We start from the raw sequence: 13,012 nt of genomic DNA, 5'->3' as shown, positions 1-13,012 counted from the left end.
TCCTGATTGTCGAGCGTCTCTGAAGTTCAAAACTCAACAAATTGAACAGCAGATTCGCTGAGTTTCGAACACAGATGTCGAGTACACAATGTAATGAAGGGGGGCAAGCCCCCCTGCACCCCCCCATGTGGGGGCTGTGCCCCCAACACCCCCCTACTTTAATATTCTAACTCCGAAGTCGCTCTACAGTGGGGAAAGGATCCATTTCCCGATCCCCATTATAGTGCACTCCGTACCCACAATGCGGAATCTGCAATGAGCGACTGCAATGTGCATTCACTCATTGCACATTCGATGCATTTTTTTAGCTATGAATTGAAAATGTACTTCCGCGCAACTGTCTTTCGACAAGTTACATTTCAAAGGTAAACCTAACCATACTGCTGCCTTTCTGCAGTACCCATTTGGGAGAGGTTAATTCTGTTTTTGCCGTGAAGTGAAAGTAAATTGAAATATGCCTCTCAGTTCCTTCAACTTTGCCTCCCTAAAAATCACTTCTGCAGTTGATTAGCTGTACAGATAAATACACTTGTATATTTCTCATTGAAGCAAATATAGTGAATAACATTTTAGATTGTGTCCTTATGCAGAGGCAGAATCAGTGGTGATTGTACTGGGAAGGCATTAAGGACATTCTGATAGTTTTAGATGCGTCTTAGCACGGAAGAGTTTGGGAACCACTGTATTAGTTCCTGAAGTATATTACATATGGCTGAGTACTTAGATGCCTTGTACCAGAAGAATATGCAAAGGGAAATGATGAAGCTTAGTGTATATGTTTTAAGAGCAGAAGAGACACTGGTCTTGAGTAGTATCTTGCCTTCGCTAAGAATGATGCCTAGATGCCAAAACAAGATAATTGGGGATTCTGTTGTACGACACACTGATGCTTTTTTCACCAGGCTAGACAAGGATAAGAAAAGTTAGTTGATTGTCTGGAGGTAGTATCCGTAATCTGGAGGTAGTGTCGGTAATATAAGGCATGCACTCAAGTCACTGCACCACATGTACCAATATGATTCTATCATAGTCCATGTGGGTATAAATGACCTGAGGCTTACCTCATTGGACCGTATGAAAAGCGGTATTCTAGATCGCTTTGAATGTGTGCCACAGAGAGGTGCATACCTTGCATTGAGCAGCATTCTACCTTCACTAGTGTGATGCCACAATATGAACAGAAAATGACTGATTAACAATTGGCTTAGTTACTGGTGTTACTCCAGGGGGATCAGATGCCTATCCGCATGGGAGGACATCGTTAACAGACCACATTGTTTTGCCAAAGATTATCTGCACCTGTCCCCCACCTCCACCCCCTTAAAGCCATTTTTAGGTAATGCCAGAACTACCAACATAAAAAAAAAAAAAAAAAATTCAAAGTAACCTTAAGGTGCTACTGCTCAATGCTAGAAGCTTAAACAAGAAACTCCACTGCCTATAAGCTCTCCTCACTCTGGAAAATGTAGACATCTGTGCTGCTACTGATGTTTGGTTTAAAGGCGCAGAAAGTACTTTAGGAGTACAAGGTTACAGTACCTTCCACACATTTAGACCAACAACAGACTGGCTAAAGGTAGCGGTGTCTTGATTTACATTAGCAACAAATAAAACTGCAGGTTAGTTAACAGAATGATCCCTAGAGTTCATCCATGCCCAGGTCTCCATAGGCAAGATTCCATACCATGTCCTGGCCAGCTACTGGTCATTCTTTATGACCAACAAAGTTCACAACTTATACCTAGACCTACTGAAGGCACTCAATTCAACCAAGCACCCTATTCATAGGAGACTTTAACTACACCTCTGTAGACTAGAAAACGTACACTGCCTCCAACTCACAGCCACAGTGTTTCCTGGATTTTGTCAATACAAACACCCTGGATCAGGTAGTGCACACTCCAAACAGTGGCTCAAACAAACATACTCGACCTGGTACTTGCTAACATGGGAAAGTGTTGCAAACATCCCCAAGCCACTTCCTTATTGGTGAGGTTGGATCACAGAGTTGTCTCCTTTGAAGTAAACATCAGTCTGGGAAACCTGATTAAATCAGTAACATTTAGGAACTATTCTAAAGCTAGCTACATCTGTTTGAGTGATAGTTTGTTAAAATTTAGGCCATAACCAGAAAGAACAACTCTCACAGTGACAAGTGCACCCTGATTTAACTAAACAAGAAACTAAGATGTCTAATGAGGTCCAACAAGGCCAATTATGAGGACAGGATAGCCTCTCGGGCTAAGGACAATCACAAAGCCTTCTTCATGTGTGAGGAACCTTAAAGGAAGCATACAGCTGCTTGCAAAACTGGTGGCAATGGCACAAACACTTCACTGCCCAGGATGACTTGGCAGATGATCTAGATGATAAATTTAACTCCACCGTCACCATGCACTACCCCTGTGAAATCCCTTGTAGCATATCCCCTACACACCAAATGTCAATAGGGAGCAGGTCCTGGCATTGCTCGCTAAGGCCAAAATCACTGCTCATTTGGCCCCAACAATATCCCAGTTTGCCCTCCTAAATAGCTTCAAACGTAACCTAGCAGGACCACTAGAGGCAATGTTCACCTACAGGCTCAAAACTAGTTACTTCCAGGGTAAATGGAGGGCCACAATGGTCATTCCTCTCCACAAGGGTGGACCATCAACCGACTCAGGAAATATAGATCCATAAGTCTGACAAGTCTAATATGTAAAGCCATGGAAAGAATTATCATGGAATTGATCAACAAGAGCATTGGCAACCTACTGACACTGGACCCATCCCAGTTTGGCTTTGTCAAGGGAAGGTCTTGGTAACGGAATCTGGTTGACTTCTTCAAGAGGTTTATCAATGATACGGATTAGGAGAAATGGTGCATACCGCTTACTTCGGCCTGGCCAAGGCATTTCATACAATACCCCACTCCAATATTGTTGATAAACTCTTGGAATTAGGCATAAATCCCTGCATAACTTGGATTGCTAGCTGGCTCCTCAGAAAGGACCCAAAAAGTCAGGATTGGTGAGACCATCTCCAACAGGAGACCAGTCACCAGTGGAGTACCTCAGGGCTCTGTGTTGGGCCCACTCTTGTTTGGCATCTGTTGCACAAAAGGCAAGGCTAATGTTGAAGGCCTCTGACTCAACAAATTCCCAGGTGACTGTAAATTGTATACTGTCATAGATTCCCCCTGACACAAACATCCTACTGGAAGGTCTAACACTAACAAATGATTGGTGTCAGAGTTGCGAATTAAAACTCATTGAGAAGAAATGCATTACAATGTCCTCTGTGAAGTCATACATTTAAGTTAATTATTCCATTGATACGACACCCTTAAGATTTGACCCGGTAGTTTGGAATTTGTGAACCTATGTTGAGACTAATTTGGCCTCAGCCAACATGTAGCCAAGATGGTAAGAAAATCATTCTGGGTCTCCCAGCCCATAAGCAAGGTTTTGGCATCCAGGTCCAAGGAAGTTTATAATACCACTCGACGAGGCCCTTATCAGACCCATCGTTGAATACAATGCCCCCTTTGGCGTGTACCTAACCAGGCACCTGCAACAATTGGAAAGTCGTCAAAGGTTTCTCACCAGGATAGTCCAGGGTGTGAATGTCCTGTACTACACAGATTTCCTTAAGGCCTTGTCTTTCTACTCAGTTTCCTACAGATTACTGAGGGGTGATCTTTACATGACATACAAGACATCCTCAGACCCAGCTCTGATGGATCTCTTGCACATCTGCAAAAAACAGCATCAGGAACACTAGATGTGTGCGTGCATGTGTGTGTGCATATGTTGGGGAGGTATCTGGATTTGTGAGAACCACTATTACTTATTGTCAAATTACCCTTGATGTGACTTGGAAATTCTGGAGATATAAATTACGTGTAATAGATTCAAATTTTGCTTCCTGGATAGCTACCAATCACCAACAGTGACCCTCAAAGAACAAGGAAGCACCATCGAGGAGTTAAATATCAAACAAATACATTTTTGCTTGGGGACTTCAATTGACCAAGCATTGATTGGCGCACACCTACCTCTAAAAATGTATTTCCCAGACTTTAATTTCAGTGCACTGGAACAAATAATAAAAGTACCCACTAGAGGTTTATTCCTGGTTAAATCTGGCAACAAATCAGTTATCTTCTCTGTCAGGCTTAGTGGTATCACCCCATCACTAAATGAGACCACCTACAGGAACCTCTATAAGGCAAACATAACATTGGCAGATGAAACTGAGATCAGACAAATATTCTGGTTTGAATTAAACAATAAGTGTTTTCTGCTAGTGCAGCAACCTTAATAGTATTTTGATCATTTGTTTGCTAGAATGTCATTTTATGTATTTCATTTTATTTATTTATTTTTATTTTATTTTACATTTGTTTACCGGGCTAGTCCAACTGGATATATTTCCATTTTCAGCAGAGGCCCGGGGAGAAAAGCTCCACATTTAGGTTAGTACAAACAAGTCATTAAATAAAAAGAAAGCAAACAATGGTTAGTAAAAAAAAAGTACATGCAGAATAAAGGTGCAAACAAAAAATATATGAGAAAGTTTATGCTAGTGAGGACATACTACTTCTATTTACAGTATAGGAGTAGGGGAGTTAAACTTTGTAGGATATTCATAGAGAGTAAATATATATAAGCAATGAAAAAATGCAACCATCTCGAATTGTTAATTAAAATAGAAACAGAGACTAATTAACAAAGGTATTAGGCGCTAGTTCTTCAGATGGGAGAGAGTAGGAGGGGAAGGAGAAGGTAATTTGTCATATTGGTTTCTGTTATAGTTTACAGTTCACCGTTAATTGTATATATTCATGGAAATTCAAACATAATTGGTGTTTATTTGGTCATATGACCATTGAAAACAGTTTTTGAACTGATTGCTCAACTTATGGATTTTAGATTCTGAAGAAGTTCTAGTCTTAATTAAAGAACGAAAGCACTCAGCTTATCACTTTTGCGTCTGAGACTCCTACTTGTTGGCTTTAAGTAGAACCTTTTCTTTGGTCTGTTGGCTGTTCTGTTTTACATAGTTTTCCTTAGACATCTCATCCATCATCCATAATATCACACATTTTAATCTCAAGGATTTAGCCAGTAGATTAGACAAATTTAGTGCTGAGTTGACCCAAACTACCCACATTGTTGCCTCCACTATCCCTGAAAATTTAGCTTCCCTTGAAATCACCTTGAACAAGTCTTAATTCCCATCAAAGGCTAACAAAAAAAAAAAAAAAAAAAAAAGTCTTTTGCCTTTTCTTGATTAAGGGTCGCCACAGCGGAACTCCGGTCCACTAATGATTGTCAGTGGATTTATATGGTGCTGTGTTGCCAGCCCAACGCCCAGCCTTTAAAGAAGGCACACTCATTCATGCACGCACCTACCTGCATGTCTGTCACTCGACTGCGGGGAGGACATGCAGACTCCACACAGAAAGCACTCCAGCCGAGAATCGAACGGGAGAACCTCTTGCTGTTCGGAGACAATGCTAACCGCTGCACCACTGCGGCCTGTCAAAGTCTAAAAATACCGTTTCTTTAACGGACCAGATAACATACCAAGCTATATTCTCATCAGTGTTAAGTATGCAGTACCTGAGCCTCTTCTTAAACTGCTGAATCTTAGCCTGCCCAACGGGTTTATGCTTGATGCCTGGAGAATAGCCACTATGACTCCTCATCACAAGGGCAGCTCCTCTACAGACTCCAGTATATTATAGGCCCGTCAGCCTCACCAACCTTATAAGCAAAGCCATGGAACGTATCATAGCAGAACTCGTTTATGCAGACACACACAACTTAATTTAGTCCTTGCTTGGTTTGGCTTGGTTCTGTGATGGTCAGATCCTCTCACATGAACCTTGCAAAATTTGAAAAAGCTACAGAGGCTGTCTACAGTGATCAGTCCATGCGTACTGCTTATGACCTGGGCAAGGCTTTTGACAGTATTCCTCCTGTGCAGGTACTACTGAAAAAGTAGACAAATGTAATGCAAACCCCTCTATTATGAGTTTGATTGCATATTGGCTATCCAACAGATCTCAGATTGTGAAAGTTGCTTGTTCTCTGTCTGAAATTGTAACTAGTGGGCTACCATGGGGATCAGTGCTGGGCCCTCTCCTGTTAGGATTGTATTTTGCAGGCAAGCAGTCCAATACCCCAGAAGCATGGTTGATCAAGTTTGTTGATGACTGCAAACTGGGCATTATCCACTCATCTACTGATCTAAAATGCTTCAGATTTGCACATACCTAGTGTACTAAAGACAATCTCATGCTTGCTTCAAAAAAGTGCAGCATAGAAGTGTTTGGCAAAATAGCTGCTTCAACCCCTTATTGTAAGTGGCACTCCTGTTCAGATAAGAGATGGTCATAACAGACTTGGGCACTTATGTGGACAATTCTCTTTATTTGATGATCACATTTTCAGCATAGTAAAGAAATACTGCTATCAAGAACCTAGTTAATTTGCAAAGGAACATCTTCAAGATCTAAAGAAGTCATCTTACAGTTGTACTCCTCCCTTATTAGAGCCATTATTGAATACAGTGTCCCATTTGCTGTATAGAAATCCAAGTATATCACTCTCCTGAAAAGCCACAATGATTTTTATCACGAAAATTAAAGCCCTTAAATCCTTCAACTATTCTGATAAATTAAAGCAACTTTCCTTATGTTCTGTAGCATACCAGCTGCTCTGAAGAGGTCTGTGTTTTACATTTCAAATTGTCAAAGACCCTGTCATAGTGGCAAAACCAGTGGGCTCTACAAGCACCCTTACTAAAGACCTAAATGTACACCAGCAAATAAACATGCTGGGAGGATACATTGCTATCTCAACATGCTTCTTGCATGTTGAGTAAGTTACCAATACAGGTCAAGATGGCTGCTACTTTGCTTACTCTTTATAGTAGTCTTGACAGCTGAATGGGTAGACATGAATTTACCCCAGGTTATCATGTGCAACCTTGTTTGATTTGGGAGGTGAGCACTATTTAGTGCTTGTAAAAGGTGAGAAAAACTTTTAAAAAATGTATTTAAAAGTGTGTATGTGGCTAGGCATCTTATGGTTCCTGTGATTGCGTATCTAGTTTTGTTCCTGGGAAAATTCTATAAGAAACTCTGAAAGCAAAAGTTTAGAGTTATTGGCTGTTTGGAGGCAGGGTCAAATTAAAGTCAGAATAGATGATAAAAATTGACCGCCTCCAACATTTACAAACCAATTTAAAATAAAGACAGACTCTGGGATTCAGAAAAGCTTACCACAGTGTGGAAATCTTGTCTGGAAGGGTTCTTCATTACAGTAAGCCTTTCTGATTCTTAGGACAGTCTTCCACTATGGTTTTCCTTAGCAGGGTTCATAGTGGTGAAGCTATATGCTAAAGCTCTAGCTCTTAGGAAGAGCTCATACTAATTAGTCTTGTAGTGTTCCCCAGAAATATTTGCAGAGCCCACTTTACTGGGCCAGGAATTTCAGAGACTTGCTGAGCTGAGTAAAATTTTACCCTAGAAAGAAAAAGTGAATGGCAGCTTTTGACAGTGGTCACCCATTCACTCCTAGGTTGAGTACTAGTGGTACCAGTAAGCCCACTGAAACCTGGGTTTGGGGAATTGTGTATGTGTGCATGTGTCTGCCTAAGTGATCACAGTATAGTAGATAGGTAGGGAATCCGAGTATGGATGTGTGTGTTGGTTCATGAGCTTGGGGTGCGTCGGTGAGTTTCTCTGAGTGCAAGCAAATTTGTGGGGTCTTGTGAGTGAATGTGAATGTGTTGAGAGTCTATATGTCTGTATGTACAGACACAAGTGTCTGAAAGTGTATATGCTTGTGTTTAGTAGGGTGCATTTTCTTGCATGATGGGTGGACTGCTAAGGAAAACACTAGCATGGTCAGGCCTGACACCTCAGTTCTCAGTTCTCACACACACACATATATATATATATATATATATATATATATATACACACATTTTCTTTGCCAGTTCACGGTGTAGCTGTCCATTTACTGTTGAAGGTAGGAGCACTGTCTGTGTTTAACCTTTAAGGGCGAGTACCATTTCCTGAAAAGTTTGTTCCTGAAAAGTTTGATATGTTGAACCATTTTGGTGGTACAGTAATTTATATCCAGTTTTTTTATCAAAATAAACAAATTCTCTCAATAATAAGCAGGCAGCCTTCATTAAAACAGTCTGCTGTAAAGCAGTTAAATGCATCTGTTCCCTTTTTACTGAAATTAATCAAGTCCCTGCTTAATTTATTTTCTTGTTCTGCCCCTCCACTATCCTGTGATCACGTCTGTTTGCCAGACAAACCCACTGGGCACAAGTTTTCCTTTTCAGGGTCAACCCCAGACTTTGCTTTGTGCAACACGGTAAGCAAATGGATGTGGAAAGACTCCAGCCTTGAAACTTGGATACAGGAAGCAGCTTGTTAACAGCTTAGAGCCTTTATCCGGCTATCCTAAAAACTGTGTTCTCTGTATCCTTTTCTTTCACCAAGCAGCTGACATTTCTCCAATTCCTTTCAGCTCACTCCTCTTAATCAAAACATTTCTCATTTACCTACCCTTTACCCAAAACAGTCCAGAGATGTGGTTAACTAACTTCACCCTTGTCACATGCTCCCATTTGCATCATGTCTTGACTACCCAGAATTGCCCCTTTTCTATTTATATATTCCCTTCTTCATGTCATTAGAAGCTCCAGACGTTTTCTTGTCCTTGTTTGTCTGTGACCTTCTGATCACTGTACCATCTTCCCTTACACACAGAAATCCTCCAGGTCTCCTTTATGCCTGCCAACATTTAGCTTCCTTCTCCTGCCGTGTAGACCTCTCTAAAGCCTCTAACTTTTCTTCTTCTTCTCAAAGTCTTCTGTTCACATGTTCTACATCCCCTGCACTCCATAATTTTCTTTAACCCCACACATTGCAAACATAACCCATTTATCTCAACTTTTCTCCCCCATATCAGTTATCGCTGCTGTGTCTCTCAGCTTTTTCTGTATTTGTACCAGCAAACTGATATTGAATGTTTGTGTAATTTCTGAATGAAATGGATTGTAGAAAGTAATGCTTATTTTGTTGCCTTAACTGATATTTGACAAAAAGCAGTGATTTTTATTATTGTTTCTGCTGCACTACAGTTTTAAAAAATCTAATTATTTGCAGCCTTAACTAGGGAAACTGATGTACTTTGTTTTTCCCAGTTTAATGAACTTTCAGTACAGTAAATCTGTATTTATTTTATCCTTCATTATTTGCAGTGTCAGAGTAGCTTCTCCACTTTGTGAAAACTGAGCTAATCAATATCAAAACAGCTAATGATGTTATCATACTTGCTCTCATATTTTTTGCTGGATTTTGCAAGCTGTGTTTTAAACTAGTAATGTGTAGTGTTCATACTACTCAACTGTACAGATTTTTGCAGAATGCCCAGATTTTGGTCTCCTATTTTTGATCCGTTTTTCATAAATTTGTGTTTTTCTTGCAAATTAGAAAATAATGGCTGACATTTGAGTTTCAGACTTCATATCCTTCAGAATATTCATGCTAATACAACACCTGTTATTCTATCAACTTTCTAAATTTGTAAGAACATTATTTAAAAAAGTCCCTATTTTTGGGCCTTTGTCCCACTTTTCGTTATGGCTTTGTCCAGATTTCTTGCTCAAAGAGGTTGAGAGATATGGTACTGACATTCACATGAAAGTCTTGCAAGCTATTTCTTGAGTGTCAAAGCTGGAAGTATTTTTTGCTTCAGATAAGGAGGTACTTTAATTTCTTATTGTGGTGGTGTTTATAAATCTAGGTTTCCTTCAACATCTCCAGTTAAAAGTATTCCAAGTCGACTTCCACTTTCAAGGAAGAGCAGCCTGGAAAATTGTTCTAAAGAAGGATTCTTTAAGTTTCCTAGGAAGACACCTAAAAAAAGTAAACTCTGTGAACAGCAGGTAAGGCTTCTTTGTTTTTGCATATTTTATATTTTCTGGGAGTAAATGTTTCATACTTATGTGGACCTAAATCTCACTTTTTCGAAGGATTCTTTGCAGCAGCAGTTACTGCAGATACTGGTGGTGTTGGGTGTCAGCATTTGTGACAAACTTGTGTGCCTAGCCGTTGACTGTTCAGGATTGTACTCCTTTTTTGCCCAAGGATGTAGACCTATAAAATTATTTTCTTGCAAGCAGGAGTAGTCTGAAAAGTACACCATGCAATTCAGTGAAACCAAGGTAAACTATTGTCTAGTTTGAGGCACTAGAATTGGCATTGTCTGATATGAGTAAAGAAAGTCATGCCTGAGGGCTTCTGTAGGAAGTGCCAGTGCTAGAACTTTAATCAACAGCTCCTGTGTTGATGAATGTTTCTGTAACAGTAAGCCATGCTATTTTGATTTATTTGCCAGCTGAGCTGTGATAGTTTAATCTCTTTCTTAGAAAGCAGTTTCTGCTCCTCTGAAGGCTGGCAGTAGTTTCATGCTAGCAAACATACTGATGTGGGTGGCATGCGACTGCCATGTGTAAACAATTATGTTGCCATATGCCCTCATCAGTTCTTTTGGTTGGTTGCATTTTGAAGTAATTGTCTTTGTCTTATTGTCCGTTTTTTTTTTCTAGCAAAGTTGGAAATGGTCTTATTCCTCAAATCTCTTTTTTAAGGGTGCATCTTCCCCCTCAGAGTCGCAAAAATATATGGAAATGAGGAAAACACTGAAAAACAGAAATGTTTAGGTCTTCATGTAGTCCTTTTGAGGATTTAACTCTGACAGCTCTCACTGCAGGGTATGATAGGACTTTTAATGCCTTGCAAGCACTACCCACCTACATTGGTCCATCCCCACTTAAGTTTAAAAGCAGCACCAACACTAGTTCCTGCTTTAGAACCAGCAGATATTGTTCAAAAGTAAGACCTGAAATACTTTTCAGTAGAAACTCCTCAGGGGTCTTGTGCCACAGTCATTTTGAAAGAGACTTCATTGTTAGCAGTGTAACAGGTCTTGGTTGGTTCCATGCTATTAATTGCTTCATAGGTTCATAGGAAGTTACTAGGCTATTGGCCCCTAGGGCCTTTATAAGCCTAACCATATTATACCCTTGTTCCCTTATTAACCAAGTTGTATGGTCTGTATTTGCAGCCCAAATCTATGGCTAGCACCGACTGTCCTTATCCATCAGGCTTGGAGTACAGACTTGTTTGCCACAGTATTTATTTATTAAAATTATTTAATTGCCTGAATCCCAGGTATTTTACATAACATAGGGACAACAGGATAGTAAAAGGCAAGAAATACAGGTTAAAACTGCAGACATTCTTAAATAAGTTTTTTAATATTAAAAATGAATAATTAAATAGTTCACAACCTGGAAGTCTAACAGTGTACGTCTCCCACTAGCTTTTTATGTTGCGGTTACATTATCTTTTGTGATTAGATAAGAGTATTTATTGTATATTATCAGAATTATTGCGTATGAAGGCAATGATGCTTGAATGATAGCAGAAGAAATGGAAGTCCTAGCTAAACATATAACGGGTGAGGAAGAAATGTGCAGTGATGAGAACCGAGAGGAGCAGCAGCCATTGCAACGCTGGTCTGCAGATGATGATTTCCTTCATCTGAATGTTAAATAATAGGAGGTTTGTAAGATGTGACATTTGACTTGTGGCATATTTCAAGACTGTTGGAAGTGTATATATAGAACTGCAAATAGCTGGTTAGGTCAGTATTGAATTTCTACGTGGTCAATATGTCCATATCAGTTAAACAGCAGGTGGCTGAAGTGCAAAATAGAATGGAAGAAATCTGTGACAAGACAGAAAATGTGGATCAGTAATTGCTTGCAGTAGAGTATGAAGGTCATAGAAAAGAATGAAATTTATGAGAATGTTGTAAGGAGAGGAAGGAGTGGACTTTTTGGAGATTAATAATAAGATGGCATAATGGGCAAGCTTCCTGAAATTGTAATGCACTTCCAGGGTGAACATATATTGAGTGTCAAGACAGTGAATTGTTGGGGAGAATATTTACCATTAAGTATCAGGCAGTGCATCACCAGGCACAAGGATCATGTTTATTGAGATGCAGCTTTGCAAGAAAGCCTACAGTTCATGGATGCTATTAAGGAGCAGAAGAGATATTCCTTGAAATGTAAGTTGACTTAGTGCAGAAAGCATTTTCCATAACAGAAATGTTGACCTTTTACAAATGTTGAGGAATTGATGACGAAGTTAAAGGAATTGCCAGTATATTCTCTCCTGAAGTAATGGAGACTATAGGAATTTCAGATATGAGTGAATGTTTTGTTCAGTGCAATAGGAGGAAGTTATGAGACATGTTATACCCCAGTCTGACTGTGAAGCATTAAGAGCAGACATACCAGAAGTAGTTGACTTCATTTGATCATCAACCCTGAGGGTGTTCGGATTCGATCGGATCTGAGACTGCAACTTCACCAGCATCTGTTCAGAGCTCCAAGCTCCTCCCCTTACCCATAATACCCTTCCATCTCCTTCCTTCCATCAGATCTCGTTTGCCGCGGCTTGCCTAAACATCGTGATCTTTGAGCTCCAGGCGTGGTGAGTAGTGTGCAATAGTCTTTTCGGGTGTTTGTACTCTTTTTGGATAGTTCAGTTACTTTACTCAATGTAGTGCCCTCCTCCACCCTTCCCCTCCTTGTTAGTCAGTTTGTGTGAGTGCGTATGTGGTCGGGCAGGTTAGGACCTTGTGCCTTGTCATGGCTGATCAGCAGAAGCTGGCGTTTCGAAAGTGCACAGTGTGTGACCACAAGTTGTCTCTGGCAGATGACCACCTCTGTGTGTGTGGTTTGTTTGGAGGTTTCCCATCTTTCTACTTTCTGCACTATTTGCGCAGGGTTTAACCCTAGGGCCTTGAAGGATCATAGGCCTAAATTAGTGTTGAAGGGACTTCTCCCTTTTATCTGTCTCCGCTTCATCTACAGTCACGGCTGTGACTACATCTTCCTCTGTTACTCTTTTTCTTCTCCT

At 40.2% G+C, this 13,012-nt stretch overlaps 1 protein-coding gene across 1 annotated transcript in view; it reads left to right on the top strand.

The window, feature by feature from the left end:
* DEPDC1 (DEP domain containing 1) overlaps positions 1 to 13,012 on the top strand; it is a 1,033,362-nt gene that overhangs the window by 282,883 nt on the left and 737,467 nt on the right. The window contains exon 3 of the mRNA XM_044085606.1: positions 9,822 to 9,963. Within this exon, the coding sequence (XP_043941541.1) occupies positions 9,822 to 9,963 (142 nt within the window). The remainder of the gene's footprint in view (positions 1 to 9,821; positions 9,964 to 13,012) is intronic.

The sequence above is a fragment of the Protopterus annectens genome, chromosome 10.part0 (assembly GCF_019279795.1).
Source record: "Protopterus annectens isolate FY-2018-M chromosome 10.part0, PAN1.0, whole genome shotgun sequence".
Taxonomy (NCBI): Eukaryota; Metazoa; Chordata; order Ceratodontiformes; family Protopteridae; genus Protopterus; species Protopterus annectens.
The sequence above is the reverse complement of the archived record's forward strand: the minus strand, read 5'-3'. Positions and strand labels throughout refer to the sequence as shown.